This window comes from Lepisosteus oculatus, chromosome 3 (assembly GCF_040954835.1).
Source record: "Lepisosteus oculatus isolate fLepOcu1 chromosome 3, fLepOcu1.hap2, whole genome shotgun sequence".
NCBI lineage: Eukaryota > Metazoa > Chordata > Actinopteri > Semionotiformes > Lepisosteidae > Lepisosteus > Lepisosteus oculatus.
The window spans coordinates 721,934-737,500 of NC_090698.1; the positions used below are offsets into that span (position 1 = coordinate 721,934).

The 15,567-nt window shown below is 51.7% G+C and overlaps 1 protein-coding gene across 4 annotated transcripts in view; it reads right to left on the reverse strand.

The window, feature by feature from the left end:
• Nucleotides 1-6,597: 6,597 nt before the first annotated feature.
• The window catches only part of arhgap35a (Rho GTPase activating protein 35a), a 54,867-nt gene continuing 45,897 nt past the window's right edge, over nt 6,598-15,567 (reverse strand). For all 4 annotated transcript variants that reach the window (XM_006627624.3, XM_015340970.2, XM_069187705.1 and 1 more), the window contains exons 6-7: nt 13,340-13,445; nt 6,598-12,945 (exon numbers count right to left, since the gene is read on the reverse strand). In XM_006627624.3, the coding sequence (XP_006627687.1) occupies nt 12,549-12,945; nt 13,340-13,445 (503 nt within the window). In that variant the 3' untranslated portion in view covers nt 6,598-12,548. The remainder of the gene's footprint in view (nt 12,946-13,339; nt 13,446-15,567) is intronic.

Consider the following 15,567-nt stretch of genomic DNA (forward strand, 5'->3'; position numbering starts at 1 on the left):
ATCTTGTTCCAGTCTCCCACAAACCTTTGTGTAAAGAGGTGCTACATTCACTCCTCTATTGGATCCTTTGGTTTGTGTTTTGCTGTTGGTTCTGAAGAAGTTAATTTTACTTTTAGAGTTTTTATTGAGTCTAGCAATATTGCAAGAACAGTATAAGGGCGCTAATGCCCTTATACTGCAAGTACTGCAGTCAGTCCAATACAACTAGAAAATAGATTTTTTTAACCGGCAGTATCTCATTAAAAATAATAATGCAGTATTATTGCATTTAATTCAGTTGCAAGCTCCCCAAACTGTAATCTTGTCTGTAACCAAAAAGCTCTTCGACGATACTGTGACCAGACTCGGCACCAAGCCTGCCAGACTCCTGCTCTCCTTCCCTCACTTCAAACTGCTCCTCTCCAGCCCCCTGCGAGCTCAAGGCCTGACTTTCTTTACCCTTTATCTGCCAGAATCTTTCTTCCAGGCCAGACCTGCTGGCCCCCATGGTGTCTCAGAGATCTGTGTGTGATCCCCTGGGGGCTGCTGTATCCCACTAACCTTTCACCTCCATCAGCATGTCAATATACCCATCTCACCGCCTGTCAATACTCCTCTGCCGACTTGATATGGGAGAAATCGATATTGAAATACCAGCAGAGCGGATTTGGCCTCGGGGCTTAAATGTGTTGAAGCGCTGCAGCAGTGCTGTTTGGTGCCTGATCCCTGATCCCTGATCCCTGCTTTAATCAGCTCACTGAGATCTGGGCTTGTCAGTGTCAATAAGGAACAGGACCAGAATTGGGGCTGCTCTCTCTTTGACACTGACAAACATGAACATTAACAGCTCACATCAGTCCCATACAAAACAGTCGGACGGTTTGCACTGCAATCCCATAACTTTCTAGTAAACAAAAGGCTGCAAAGGAACGGGTGAAGGTTTATTACCTACTGAAAAGAAAAGAGACACAACATTATGGCAGGGGAGCCTTCTGCACGTGTGTGTTAACATACATGCACTCGAACAGTAATTAAATGCAAATATTGTAACTGGTGGTGAGTGACTGGTCCTTGAATATAACTTCTGCAAGTGTTCAGGGAAGCATCGCAGAGGGTGGGATTGAGCTTCAAAGTTTGACAAGCTACACCTCTAAAAATGACACAGATGATGACCTATGACCATCTGGAGATGCAGAGCAGTGATTCTGTTCAGAGCCAAGCCTTCAGTACCTGCATGTACGTCCATCCATCCATTCTCTAAACACTTCATCCAATACGAGGGGAGCTGGAGCCTATCCCAGCAAGCGACAGGCACAAGTGGGATCTATCCTGGACAAAATGCCAATCCATCACAGGGCAGACACGCACACACAAACGCACAAACTTACAGCAGGGTCACTCTTCCCAGAAGCCAGGTAGCCTGCCAGCATGTCTTCCGACTTAGGGAGGAAACTGGAGCATCCAGCAGAGACCCACGTGAACACAGAGAGAACATGCAAACTCCACAGACAGCACTGACCACAGACCCCTAGCACTGCGAGGCAGTAATGCTCTCAACTGTGCCACCATGCTGCCCTCACTTGCACTATACCTTCATCCCTGATTCTGCTTCAACTGAAAAGCAAACATTTACAAAAGCAACATCGATTAAAAAAAAAACGCATGGGAAACACAAACCGTGAGGGATAATATTTGAATTATCATGCAACCCCGGTGACACTGAACTGACCATGTCGAGAGACCTGGCACACCTCGGTGGTCAAGGCTTCAGCCCAGAATGAGCTCCTCTCGGTCAGCTCAAAAACGGCAAGCAAAGTCACTAAACACAGACTTGAGCAACATCTAGGCACAGCCTCTCTGTGCATCTCCGGCTTCTCTGGGGCTCCTCAGAGATCACAGGAATAAGAGGTCAAGTGTAACAAGTTTAATTACTCAGAACAACAAGAACAGCCAATAGCAGTCAGAAATGAAGTGACGCACCAGTGTTTATGTGATCAAAAGACGAGTGTGTAAAACTTCTTTCAAGAATTAATATTTCAGCCAGCAGCCATATCACCCTGCAGCTCCCAGCTGGCAGCCCACTGAAGCCCAGCAGTGTGAGCCTGGTCAATACCTGGATGGGAGACTCCTGGGAAAGCTGAGGTTGCTGCTGGAAGAGGTGTTAGTAAGGCCAGCAGGGGCCCCTCACCCTGCGGTCTGTGTGGGTCCTAATGCCCCAGTATAGTGACAGGGACACTATACTGTAAAAAGGCGCCGTCCTTCAGATGAGGCGTAAACCGAGGTCCTGACTCTCTGTAGTCATTAAAAATCCCAGGGCATTTCTTGAAAAGAGTAGGGGTGTCACCTCAGCATCCTGGCCACATTTCCCCCTGGCCTTTACCAGTCATGGCCTCCTAATAATCCCCATCTCTGAACTGGCTTCATCACTCTGCTCTCCCACTGAGAGCTGGTGTGTGGGGAGCGGACTGGCACATCATCCAGGTGGGGCTGCACACTGGTGGGGTTGGAGGGGATCCCCATTACCTGTAAAGTGCTTGAGTAGAGTGTCCAGAAAAGTGCTATATAAGTGTAAGCAATTATTATTGGGAATTATTTCTGCCAGCAAGTGAAGAACATGCCATTGGCTCCCTCTCATGGTCGACACTTGCAAATGTAAGCAGTGAGAAGAAGAGATGTCACGGGCATTCAATTCATTACCAGAAACCTGCTTCTTCCAGTTAAAGGCAGAGACAACCCAGAGCCTGTCCTGGATACTCAGGGCAGCATCCAGGAACTGCATCCTGGAATAGACAGCAGCTCGTCGCTCAGCACACACACACACCAGCTCATCACTCCGCAGACACACACACCAGCCCATCGCTCTGCACACGCACACCAGCTTATTGCTCAGCACACACACACCAGCACACAAAAACCAGCTCATCACTCTGCACACACACACACCAGCTCATCACTCCGCACACATACACCAGCACACACCAGCTCATCACTCCGCACACACACACCAGCACACACCAGCTCATCACTCCGCGCACACACACCAGCTCATCACTCCGCGCACACACACCAGCTCATCACGCTACACACACACCAGCACATCACACTACACACACACACACCAGCTCATCACACTACACACACACCAGCTCATCACACTGCACACACACCAGCTCATCACACTGCACACACACACCAGCTCATCACACTGCACACACACACCAGCTCATCACAATGCACACACACACCAGCTCATCACACTGCACACACACACCAGCTCATCACACTGCACACACACACCAGCTCATCACACTGCACACACACCAGCTCATCACACTACACACACACCAGCACACACCAGCTCATCACACTGCACACACACATCAGCACAAACCAGCTCATTGCTCTGCAAACACACACAGCAGTGACCAGTGTGCTCTGCACACACACCACTGCAAACCAGCACACACACACACACACACCAGCTCATTGCTCTGCACACACACGCCGGCACACACATACACACCACAACACACACACCGGGGCTCACACACACACCAGCGCACACAGCCAGTCTAGTGACACCAGTTACCCCAGCCAGCGTGTCTTCTGGAAGGGAGAAAACTGGAGCCCTGGGGAAACACACGCAGGCATGAAGAGAACATGGAAACTCCACACAGCTGAGGCAGCACAGTGATCTGCCACTTGACTTTCTGCCATTTCAATTCACGTTAATATAAAATCACAGGTTTATGGAACATCTGGTGCATAAGTGGATATTTTTCAGCATGAAAGATCAGAATTAAAGCACAATTTATTTCACTGAAATTCACAAAGTTTGCAAACCTCACAAATAAGCATTGTGTTGATTGCTGCGCCAGACAAAAACTCTGTTCGCTGCAGAATTAACAGTCACACCTTCTGGCCCATCAGGTCTCACTCAGCCTGGACAGGACCAGGGTGGACCAGTAGGTGGTGATCTTCCCTCTTTTTCCAGCACACTGCCCCCATATGGGGACCAGGAACACAGTGTTGTAGGGTGTGACTGAGGTCCTGACACAAAAAATACAGTCTGGACTCCCTAAAGCCAACCCTTATTCCAGCCGCTGAAGTAGACTCCTACAACCCCACCTGACCTGCTGCAGGGCATCACCTTTGACATGAAAAGCACAACGTAGGCGTACAGTTAATTAATCACTCAAGCAACACTTAAATTCAGCTTTTGAATCTAAGACAACAGGACTTCACTACACAGTCTCTTCCTATGGAGCACAGGATAACGCTGGCCAGTGAATCCACGTTTTCTGACCCTTTACTCAGGAAGTCCAAAGTCATTGTGCTCTACGGCCCCAGACACCGCCATCTTTTGTTCTACACGGAGCGCTTTCACAGTCCCACCCTCCATCTCCACAGACGCGTCTCTGCGAGAACGTGACAAGAAAGACAAGCACCTTTTTAATCCGGCCGTCCTGTGCGCAGGGCTACCGTGCAGCCAGACGTAATCCTTTCACCGATACAGAGGTCCCATTGTGTCGCTGAGCCGCAGGCGAAACCGATTCAACACCCACAGGCGAAACCCTACTGACCTCTCAAAGGTCAACGTTCAAGGGTCAGAGACGCACAAGCGCTCCGCTCTTTTTTAATGATCAAACTCCCTGTAAAAACAATAATAATTACAAAACGAGATGAAAGAAAAGGTCACGATTGATTTTCCTGAAGATATGAAAATGAAAACGGCTTTACAAGGTCCAAAGAGCCAAACAATGAAACAAGAGGTTCGTCCCAGTTCAATAAACTTGTCTGGGAGTTTGTTTTTTTTAACCCATTTTATCTTTTTTAAATTCTTTTGAAATGGAATTTACTCGCCAAGAACCGACGAGAGGGTGTGTTCTGGCATCTACCCTGACAGAAAGTCATACAATTATCATTTAGAAAGTCTGTAATAAACTAAGAAAGATCTACATGTTTCACGCTGACGTAAATCCCATATTATGTACGATTCCTGTGCCCGTCTCCTTAACGCCAGAAATTGCTTTTTAAAAATACATAAGGAGTAATGCACTGAATACCAACAATAACCACGCTAATATGTGATTACCACGCAGTACGTTTCACTGCTCAAAATAAACAAGAGGTTTACAGAACACCAAGCACTGTCGGTCTAGTTACCATTGGAAGGTTATGTCAATATACACTGCAGACCAATTTTCCGTTGCAGGTCACCATTTCATATCCAGCACATGCTTTGCAGTGACTTTTCCCGTTTTTCGTTATTCCCATCATCTGTATCCCGGAAAGCTAAATCCTGGGGAAGAGCGCCCCCGTGTGGATAAATGATTGCTGGCTGTGGAAGTAAACTACGCTATTAACTATATTTTGTCAGAACTCTTTGTTGTCACACTGTAGTACTTTGTGGTCATTAGAAGGGGTAATGGTTCGTTTTGTACTGTTTCTATGCAGCTTTGATGATCTCTGTCTGACGCTGACAAACATTAACACTTCCAACTCAAATTACTTGAATTCAATACACTCATTCAGAAGGTTTGCTGCACGTTCTGCTTGTGGCAGTAAAATGCACGTTGTCAGAGCACATGTTCCATTCAACTTTTGTTTCCTACTAACTCATCTGAAAGTAGTACAGCCCTTCTGATGAACTGAGTGCAGGCTACGTCTTGTCCTGACTGTACAGCAGCATGAACCTGGGCCTGCTTGGTGCAGCTCTTGGATACAAAGATCCTAAACTTAATCACATTCATTTTATAAACAAAAGTAGAACATTCTCTAAACTGTGATGATCTGTATGTTTTGAATAAGCCTGGTTGAAGAAGAGTCTGTCTTGAGCCGATGGGCTCATGGCGATTTTGGTACCAAAGTCATGAGTTGATGTAGTTCTTTAACTCAGGCATCTCCATGTCTGTTCCTGTAGAGCCACAGTGTGGCAGGTCTCCTTCGTAACCACGAGTTCATCATTTTCAAAGGCTCAGAATAACTTGCCCGTGATCGACTAGCTCATGATTGAACTCGGGACCCGAGAGACTGTGCGGGACTCGGGTCCGAACGCCCCTCAACCCTCAGCCTCGCTCCCCTCGTGGGAGCGCCCTCTGTGCTGAGGTGCCGCTGGTTCCCAGACACTGCCAATCGTCCTGCGCTGTGGATCTGCGGGAGAGCAGCCGGCAAGTCCTGCACTGACTGTGCTGATCGTCGCCATGATGGGGGGGCCAGTGGATGGATCTGCCGCTCTGGGGGTGTCGGGGTCACAGGGCCCAGGGATCTCGGAGAATGAAGCCGGCGAAGGACACGAGGCGCCAGGATGAGCACACAGCAGGAAGTGCACCTATGTCTGGAAACGGGATCGTTCACAGTGCTGCTAGGACCCAGCCCGTCTGTCCCGAGGTTTGGAAACTAGGGAGCGGCTGACAGGTTGGGTTCTGGACCAGATCAGATCCATTCTCACAGCTCACCGCCAGTCCAGTCTGTGACAGCACAGTGCCAGCTGGAGCAGAGAGAGCCCACTACCCAGTCACCCTGCAGACAGGCAGCCCGGTGCAAACAGGAAGCCAGTGGGTGGAAACAGGAAGGAGGAAGCGAGGCAGCAGCAGGAAAGCACACGGGACACGGAGCTGTACAAGATTTGATTTATTAACTATTATACATGTCACGTAAGGCCTTAATGTTTTTACACCATACTCCCATTGAGACAAATTACGATACTTTTAGCAAATAATAACATGATTTTTTTTGTTTTGTTGCATTTTACTTCATTTTTTTGTCATTTTATTTTTTTTTACTTTTTTTGAATACTGAGAGTGGCTTTCCCTCTCCCTGGCACTGTACTTAATCATGCACTATTACTGAACTGGCCTGGACACCATTCACAAAACTGTTAAAAAATGGTCTTTTTTAATTATTAAAATAAAACATAAAAAGAAATGTCTTCTATCACCAATGACTAAAGGGCAGATTGTTAGACCCCTAACATACAAATAAACAGCCATTTTTAATATATTTTGCTTGTTTCACTTAACTTAACAGACAGTCTGTCACCATTGTGGCAAAAATGAAGAACAAAAATGGATGCCACCACAGAGACCGCTGAACCGTGATCACATTGTAATCCAGGCTGGGTTTCCTGGTCACCTGTGCTGGAAGCCAGCTGTAGTGTTTGTCAATGACACACGGAGGGCGCCGCCCCGGAGGACGACAGTACAAGTACCAGAGGTGCAGACTGGGTGCAGGAGACACTGCCTTCCTCAGCCCCCCTCCCCAGGCAAAGGCCTGCATGACAGACAACATGGATTTGGTGTCATTTCAACATTTTAATTACAGACCACGTCTTCGAGTGAGAGGCGAGAGGAGTCTCGCAGGTTACAGCACACAGTGAACAGGCAGGCTAGCCCGCAGCCCTGAGCCGGCCGGGAGGCTGGACACACAAATGCACCTCTCGTTTCAGAGCCCACAGAGCCAAGTGGTACTTCTACACACGCGCCCACCCCCTGCCCGGCCCGGCCCGGCCCGGCCCACTCCTCAGCTGCTCCGTGCTCAAGCAGGAGACAGACACAGCAGGCCCCTGCCAAGACAGAGCTTCCATCTCCTGGATCATCGCAGCTCCAAGCGCAGAACACACCCGTTTCCAGCAAAGACCTGATCCCTGCAGCTCCCCTTCAGCCCTACCCCATCTGCAAGACTGCTCACAGATTCAGCCATCCCAAAACATACTCATCCCACCTTCCTGGTTCCTGGAATTCTACACCCCACTGGAGACCGAGAACTACACCAAACTCTGCATTTCACAGGCCAGGAACATGATCCTGCCCTGCGTGACCCTTTCTTTAAACACTGCTGACTGCTGACCTGATGACTGTTTCTGCTTCAGAAGAAGCAGCTCTGCCAGCTGTGAGCTGTGCAGCGTTGTATCGGCTTCAGCTCCCAGGATTCAGAAGCAGACATCGATCGATCCGTGTTTTCATCCATGTACCAGAGCAGTGCTGAAATGACTGTCTGACCGGTGCGCTGGGTGCACAGCTGAAGCTGTTTAGAAAGCCCACCGGAAGCCCCCTCCCTGCCCCTCAGTGCTGTGCTGGACTGCGTGCGGTTCAGAAGGGCTAGTGCTGGGCTCAGCTCTCACGCAGCGCATCACGTAGCGCCAGGGCTAGCTGGGGGATTCTCACCTCCTGCCCGCATGTGTTGAGCACAAGGGATGCAATCATGTTACACTCAGGGCTGAAAATGGGAACTAGCTCTTCAGCATCCAACACTGTGGAACCCCAGATCAGTATAGGAGAAACAAATGGAAAACTGCCAAGGGCAAGGATGAGGGTGAGAGAGTTCCCCCTGTAACACAGCATTTTCCTGGGATGCTCAGCCTCAGCAAGAGCAAATACATACCAGGTCGAACAGCAAACACTGACACAAGAGATCCTGCTGTCCAATACACCTCCCACAAACCTGCATGGGTTCAGAAAGGACTGGGACCTCTCAGACAGAGCAGCCTTCAGAACCTTAGACATTCAAAATTACATTTGTATTATATACTTCAAAAAGGCTTACAAGCTAATGCAGAAAAAATAACTAGGAAAATGTGTGAAAGTGCAGTAATAATTCTCATATCTGGCTCATATTCCGTGACCGTTTTAGTCATACTTCCCAGTACAAAACAACACTCAAAGCCCCCCTGACACTATGTCTCACCCTATTCCAAGCCCCCTGCAGGCTCAGACACTGCAGATAACAGCGAAAGCTGTTTCTCAGCCACGCCAAGCTGAGGCCAACAGCCTGCCTTTGGCTGCAGGACAGACCACACTCTCTAGGTGGCAGCAGAGCTCTCTGACCAGCCTTAGCAATGCACCAGGCCTCCTGAATGAGGCAGAGAACACCAGCAGTGATTGCACTGCCCTCACTTGATATGCTCTACCTACTCCCCTGCACCATGTCTCTCCCCACTGACACAATCTTCCTCCCTCACCCTGTGACAGGAAGAAAGTCACTCTTCAGACTCCACTGCCTTAGTATAGCTGTGCAATTTCCTCTTAGCCTCTGTTTCCAAACAAGTCTTGAACACCCACAGGATCCAAAGAGAGGTTGGAAATTGGAAGAGATTTATGAGTCAGCAACTGTAGTCCCAGTCAGTGAAAAAGTGTTTGATGTGATGAATCGAAAGCTCCTCAAATCCAAAGGAAAACACTTCTGCAGCACAAAAACGTTACCTGGTAAAAAAGTCAAACTGAGTGCAACTGCGGCAACAGACACGACAGTCTTCCAGCAGCACGTCGAGAACAGGGTAACGGCTGCGTGTCCGGCCGTGCTGGGCTCTGAGAGACGGGTCCGGGGAAGAGCCGGGCTGCTGTTGATCATGTCACTTACACAAGCGGGGAACAGCTACTGCTGCTACAGCTGTCTGGGACTCGACTGGGAACTGGACCGCACTGGGCAGCGCCCGGCATCGGCACGGAGTCTCTCCCCCAAGAGCCAGGATTCCCAAACCAGAGAAGCTCCAGCGGGGACAGGTGGGCCTGTTCCACCCCCAGCAGAGGGGGGGCGCTGCAGCCTCGCAGTGTCAGTCCAGCTGCCTGTCCCCAGTCTTCCCCAGAGCTGTGTAACGGCACATATTCCCCGGCTTTCCATATTCCAGTCTGAAACGGCACGCAGAGTCAGCCCTCTGCTACCCAGCGCTCTACCGCTGCAACTCCAGCTAATTCCAAACATCCTGATCCTCCTCCCTGAACCCAGTGCCGATATTAACTTGTTCATTTTGGCTGACAACTCACATCTGCACACCTGAGTGGCGTACCCTGAACCTACAGCCGGCCAGCGACTCCGGAGCCCTGACCGGGACTTTCTGTGTGTATCAACAGCTCAGACGCAACACCAATGAAAAGGAGAAGGTTGTGACACGGCAAAATTGATTCACAGGAATGGCAGGAAAGCTTTTTGGCAGCCCCCGCATTTTAACTGGCCTGCTCTTAAAGATCAAATGCAACAGTATCCCCTTACTTAGACTGTTCTAGAAAGCATGCATCTCAACAGGTCACGTCTGATCGATACCCTTACAGGACTCTGGCTGCAGCCTTAATTATTAAACCGGTAACAGTCTATGGAAAACATCCAGAGTGCTTCCTAACCGCACTTCTGCAGCGGATTAGTGGACTGAAGCGTCAGCTGGAGAGGCCTCCTGTGAGCAATACGGAGCACCAGCAAGGCAGAGAGATGAGCAGCAGAGAACAGCAGCCTGGCAGACTAACCCAAGCGCAGGGCCGAGCAGACACAGCATTCTGATCCATCTTGGGTTTTACCAGCTGCAGCTTCTTGTGCAGAATGTACTGGCAAAGAACACAAAACAACCTGACCTATGCTCTCATCACACTGTTTGTTCAGATTAATTATCAACCTCACTGCATCCTCCTTAACTGATGAAGCAGACACGGACGGTTTTCCAGACAAACAGATCCGAACCTTGAGAATAAAGTCTGAAAAGCCGGGTTTGGGGCGAGCAGGTCATACGTATCGCTCATGTTGCGTCTAACTCCACGCCCTTTCATGCACAGCCTCTCCTCACGTCTGAGCACCCAGCTGCTGGACTCCCCGCCAGGGTCTCTCCCAGGGGACTGGCACAGGCGGAGGCTCTTCTGATTGTTGCTGCAGTGCAGCTGCTGGCAGGGCTCCAGCATTCTTCAACAGCACCAAGAAGAGCTTGTTCCCAAAGTAAATCTGTTTCCTACACTGACACACGTGCGCACACACCCTCCTGCTCGCTCTGCTGCTCTCCCTCCTCACTCCCCACCAATCCCTCGATCAAGGCGATCGCACCCGGACGCAGCCCTGCCGCGCTCCCAGCACAGCAGTCTAATCCACCGCCGCTCTCCAGAGCCGCTGGCTGTAGAAAAGACGAAACGAAAGCTTTACCTTCCCCCAGTCTTGTATGCAAATGCACTCAGCCCACTGAAACAGGCCTGACTCAGCCCGCTCAAGGTGCCGACTTGTTTCAGTCTCCGTACGGAACAGCCAGCAGCCCGGAGCGCCTGCAGCTGCACAGCAGAGGGGAGAAGGCCTGCTCCAAGCCTCTGGCCCACAATCCCTTGCACAATTCCCCAAAGTCCAGAAACCCAGGCTGACGTCCAGGACAGGGAGAGGCGTTCTGACAGCCTGTATTGGGAGGCTCTTCCCATCATGCCTTACTTCTACCACGCTGCACATCCTGAAATCTCCTAAAATACTAAGAAGGGTTGCGGGGGTGTGCAGCGCCAGGACTCCAGGAAGCTCACGCTCCCCAGTCGCGCTCAGACGGAACCTTGTTTCATTTGTACCTCCAAGTAATATACATACGTACTGAACAAAAATGGAAACGGTAGTCCATGATGGTATAAGGGGACAAAAACAGATGGTTTTAAAGGGGAGATCAGCCTTGAGGCAGAACGGGTCCTCTCTCTGACACAGCGGCCCTGGCGTCTCAGTTGGATCCAGAGCCGATCAGACCGCCTCACTGCGGCAGTGCGGGGCGCCAGGCCACACCGGAGCAGGAATGCCGTCAAACCAGCCTGCCGTTCCCACTCGGCTGATGGCGCTTTGCCAGGAGGCCTGTTTCACTCCGAGCGCCCCGACTGCTCAATCATTCTCCCCTGCCAACGTCCCGCTACAGGCATGTCGCCATCAGCTCTGTGGGCAGCGCCGCGGGGGCGAAGCGGCACGGCCAACGAGACGCGTGTTCAGGAAGTGATAAGTGACAACAGCCCCCGAAGAAACACTCCCCCCGGTCACAATGTCCATGCGCTGTGCCCACTGACGGGCACCCTCCCCCTGGGAGATCCCCGCTGCAGCCGCAGGCCGCACAGGGCGAGGAAACCAGTCGATCCGGTCCCGCACACTCTCGGGACGTCCCGACGCCACGCTGCTGATGCACAGTCCTGAGCAGCGATCGCCGGGACAGCACTGCGCTGCTGGATCCACACACCGAGTCCAAAGGCCCGGTGAGGAAAAAACCGAAATAAATTAATCAACACCAGGGACAAATCGGCTTGGTGTGTCCGGCCCGTGGAGATGAGCAGGGCTCCCGGGGGGAGGAATCCAGCTCGGGCTCGCTCTGCCCCAGTCGGGTTTGGTTTGGGCGGAAGAAGGATTTGGAGAGTTTTGTTCTGCTCCGGAGGGAGGGGCAGGGGACTCCCAGGATGAATGAAAAAGACTCTAATCACGCCCTGACACGCTCCCCCCGAGATCACACACGCCCTGCGGCCCGGAGCTGCCGGGACAGGTGAGGGGCGCTGGCAGGGTGGGGGTGGCTTCCCGACTCCAGCACCCACGGGTCCCAACTGTCCGAAAGTTCTGGTGAACAACTCCACTCACCGGCAGCTCGGCGCCGCGCCCTCCTGCCCCCGGGATATGCACAGGAGAGGGGAGCTCCGGGAGGCAGTGTCTGTGTGGGTCCTCCTCCGCGGGCAGGGAAGCAGGGAAAGGGGGATTCAAGGTCGGGAGGAAGCAAACAGAGCCCTGCTGACCGGGAGCCGCCGCTGGGGCTCCTGCGCTCGCTCCAGGCCTCTCCCCGCTGGCCGCTGGCCGCCGGGCGCCGTGGCGGGCCGTGAGCCTCAGAGCGTGTGCTGCTCGGCCGACACGTGCTGAGGGGGCAGGAGGGGCAGCAGCGGCGACTGCGGGGTGGGCGGCGGCGAGTGGGGCGGGGACTGCTGGGGCGCCCCCGGGGAGGAGGAGGAGGGGAGCGGCGGGGGCACGGGAGTGTAGCAGGAGTAGCTGGAGGCTCCGATCAGGGTGGTGGGCGAGGCGGGGAGGCCGCTGGGCGTGTCCACGAGGGGCTGATTGTAGAAGAAGAAAGCACACTGGTGGATGAAGGTCTCGATGATTGTCTGGTAGGTGCGCGTGGCGGTCAGAGCGTCCATGGTGGTGAAGTCGGGCCGCATCAGCGTGGGCCAGAAGCAGATGGACAGGTTCTCGCTGGTCATCAGGTTCACCCTGTTGTTCTGGCTCACCCTGGGGGCAGAAACGCAGGACTTTAAAGACGACACGTGTGTGTGATCAGCCTGTCGGAGAACATTCATGTGCGCCAGTTCATAAAGAGGCTACGGGGGGTTGTGTGTTCAGCCAACATGCTAGGAAAACCACACTGGAAACAGAAATAACAGCATTTTGCTTTTTTAAGCCTCAAATACTGGAGCTGGAACCACTGTACAGAGGAGGAGGTACTACTGCTGTAACAGTTCACAAGTTTCCGTCCTCCTCCTCGAGATGCAGATGGTGGAAAGGAATTGACAAAAATCATCGCAAGTATTAAGTATTATGTACATGTACTCAAAATGACAATGCCTGCTCCCCAGGGGGCGGGGCACCAACAGGGCCAGGAGCTGGGCAGTGACAAACTACTCACTTGTTCAAGTGACAGATGACATATTTGAAGACATCGTAGTTCTCCCGAGGGAACCTGCGCAGGATGTCCTTCATGGCTTGCAGCCTCTGCTCCCGTTCGTTGATTTCTGTGAAAAAAGGGGGGTGGGGGAGCAAGTAGGCTGGTGTCAATCACTTTGCCTTCACTGGCCACTCCACAGACAGACAGGTGTGTGTGTGTGTGTGAGAGAGAGAGACAGGTGTGTGTGTGTGTGAGAGAGAGAGAGAGAGAGAGAGAGAGAGAGAGAGAGAGAGAGAGACAGACAGACAGACAGACAGGTGTGTGTGTGTGTGAGTGTGAGAGAGACAGACAGACAGGTGTGTGTGTGTGTGTGTGTGTGTGTGTGTGTGTGAGTGTGAGAGAGACAGACAGACAGGTGTGTGTGTGTGTGTGTGTGAGTGTGAGAGAGACAGACAGACAGGTGTGTGTGTGTGTGTGAGTGTGAGAGAGACAGACAGGTGTGTGTGTGTGTGTGTGTGTGTGTGAGTGTGAGAGAGACAGACAGACAGGTGTGTGTGTGTGTGTGTGTGTGTGAGTGTGAGAGAGACAGACAGACAGACAGGTGTGTGTGTGTGTGTGAGTGTGAGAGAGACAGACAGACAGACAGGTGTGTGTGTGTGTGTGTGAGTGTGAGAGAGACAGACAGACAGACAGGTGTGTGTGTGTGTGAGTGTGAGAGAGACAGACAGACAGACAGGTGTGTGTGTGTGTGTGAGTGAGAGAGACAGACAGACAGACAGGTGTGTGTGTGTGAGTGAGAGAGACAGACAGACAGACAGGTGTGTGTGTGTGTGTGAGTGAGAGAGACAGACAGACAGACAGGTGTGTGTGTGTGTGAGTGTGAGAGAGACAGACAGACAGACAGGTGTGTGTGTGTGTGAGTGTGAGAGAGAGAGACAGACAGGTGTGTGTGTGTGTGAGTGTGAGAGAGAGAGACAGACAGGTGTGTGCGTGTGTGAGTGTGAGAGAGAGAGACAGACAGGTGTGTGCGTGTGTGAGAGAGAGAGACAGACAGACAGACAGGTGTGCGTGTGTGTGTGTGTGAGAGAGAGAGAGACAGACAGACAGGTGCGTGTGTGTGTGAGAGAGAGAGACAGACAGACAGACAGACAGGTGCGTGTGTGTGTGAGAGAGACAGACAAACAGACAGACAGACAGAGACAGACAGACAGACAGACAGACAGACAGACAGACGCGTGTGTGTGTGAGAGAGAGAGACAGACAGACAGACAGGTGTGTGTGTGTGTGTGTGAGTGTGAGAGAGACAGACAGACAGGTGTGTTTGTGTGTGTGTGAGTGTGAGAGAGACAGACAGACAGGTGTGTTTGTGTGTGTGTGAGTGTGAGAGAGACAGCCAGACAGGTGTGTGTGTGTGTGTGTGTGTGTGTGAGTGTGAGAGAGACAGCCAGACATGTGTGTGTGTGTGTGTGTGTGTGTGTGTGTGTGTGTGTGTGTGTGAGTGTGAGAGAGACAGCCAGACAGGTGTGTGTGTGTGTGAGTGTGAGAGAGACAGCCAGACAGGTGTGTGTGTGTGTGTGTGTGTGTGTGTGTGTGTGTGTGTGTGAGTGTGAGAGAGACAGCCAGACAGGTGTGTGTGTGTGTGTGTGTGTGTGTGTGTGTGTGAGTGTGAGAGAGACAGCCAGACAGGTGTGTGTGTGTGTGTGTGTGTGTGTGTGTGTGTGTGTGTGTGTGAGTGTGAGAGAGACAGCCAGACAGGTGTGTGTGTGTGTGTGTGTGTGAGTGTGAGAGAGACAGCCAGACAGGTGTGTGTGTGTGTGTGTGTGTGAGTGTGAGAGAGACAGCCAGACAGGTGTGTGTGTGTGTGTGTGTGTGTGTGTGTGTGAGTGTGAGAGAGACAGCCAGACAGGTGTGTGTGTGTGTGTGTGTGTGAGTGTGAGAGAGACAGCCAGACAGGTGTGTGTGTGTGTGTGTGTGTGAGTGTGAGAGAGACAGCCAGACAGGTGTGTGTGTGAGTGTGAGAGAGACAGCCAGACAGGTGTGTGTGTGAGTGTGAGAGAGACAGCCAGACAGGTGTGTGTGTGTGTGTGTGTGTGTGTGTGAGTGTGAGAGAGACAGCCAGACAGTGTGTGTGTGTGTGTGTGTGTGAGTGTGAGTGTGAGAGAGACAGCCAGACAGGTGTGTGTGTGTGTGTGTGTGTGTGTGTGTGAGAGAGACAGCCAGACAGGTGTGTGTGTGTGTGTGTGTGTGTG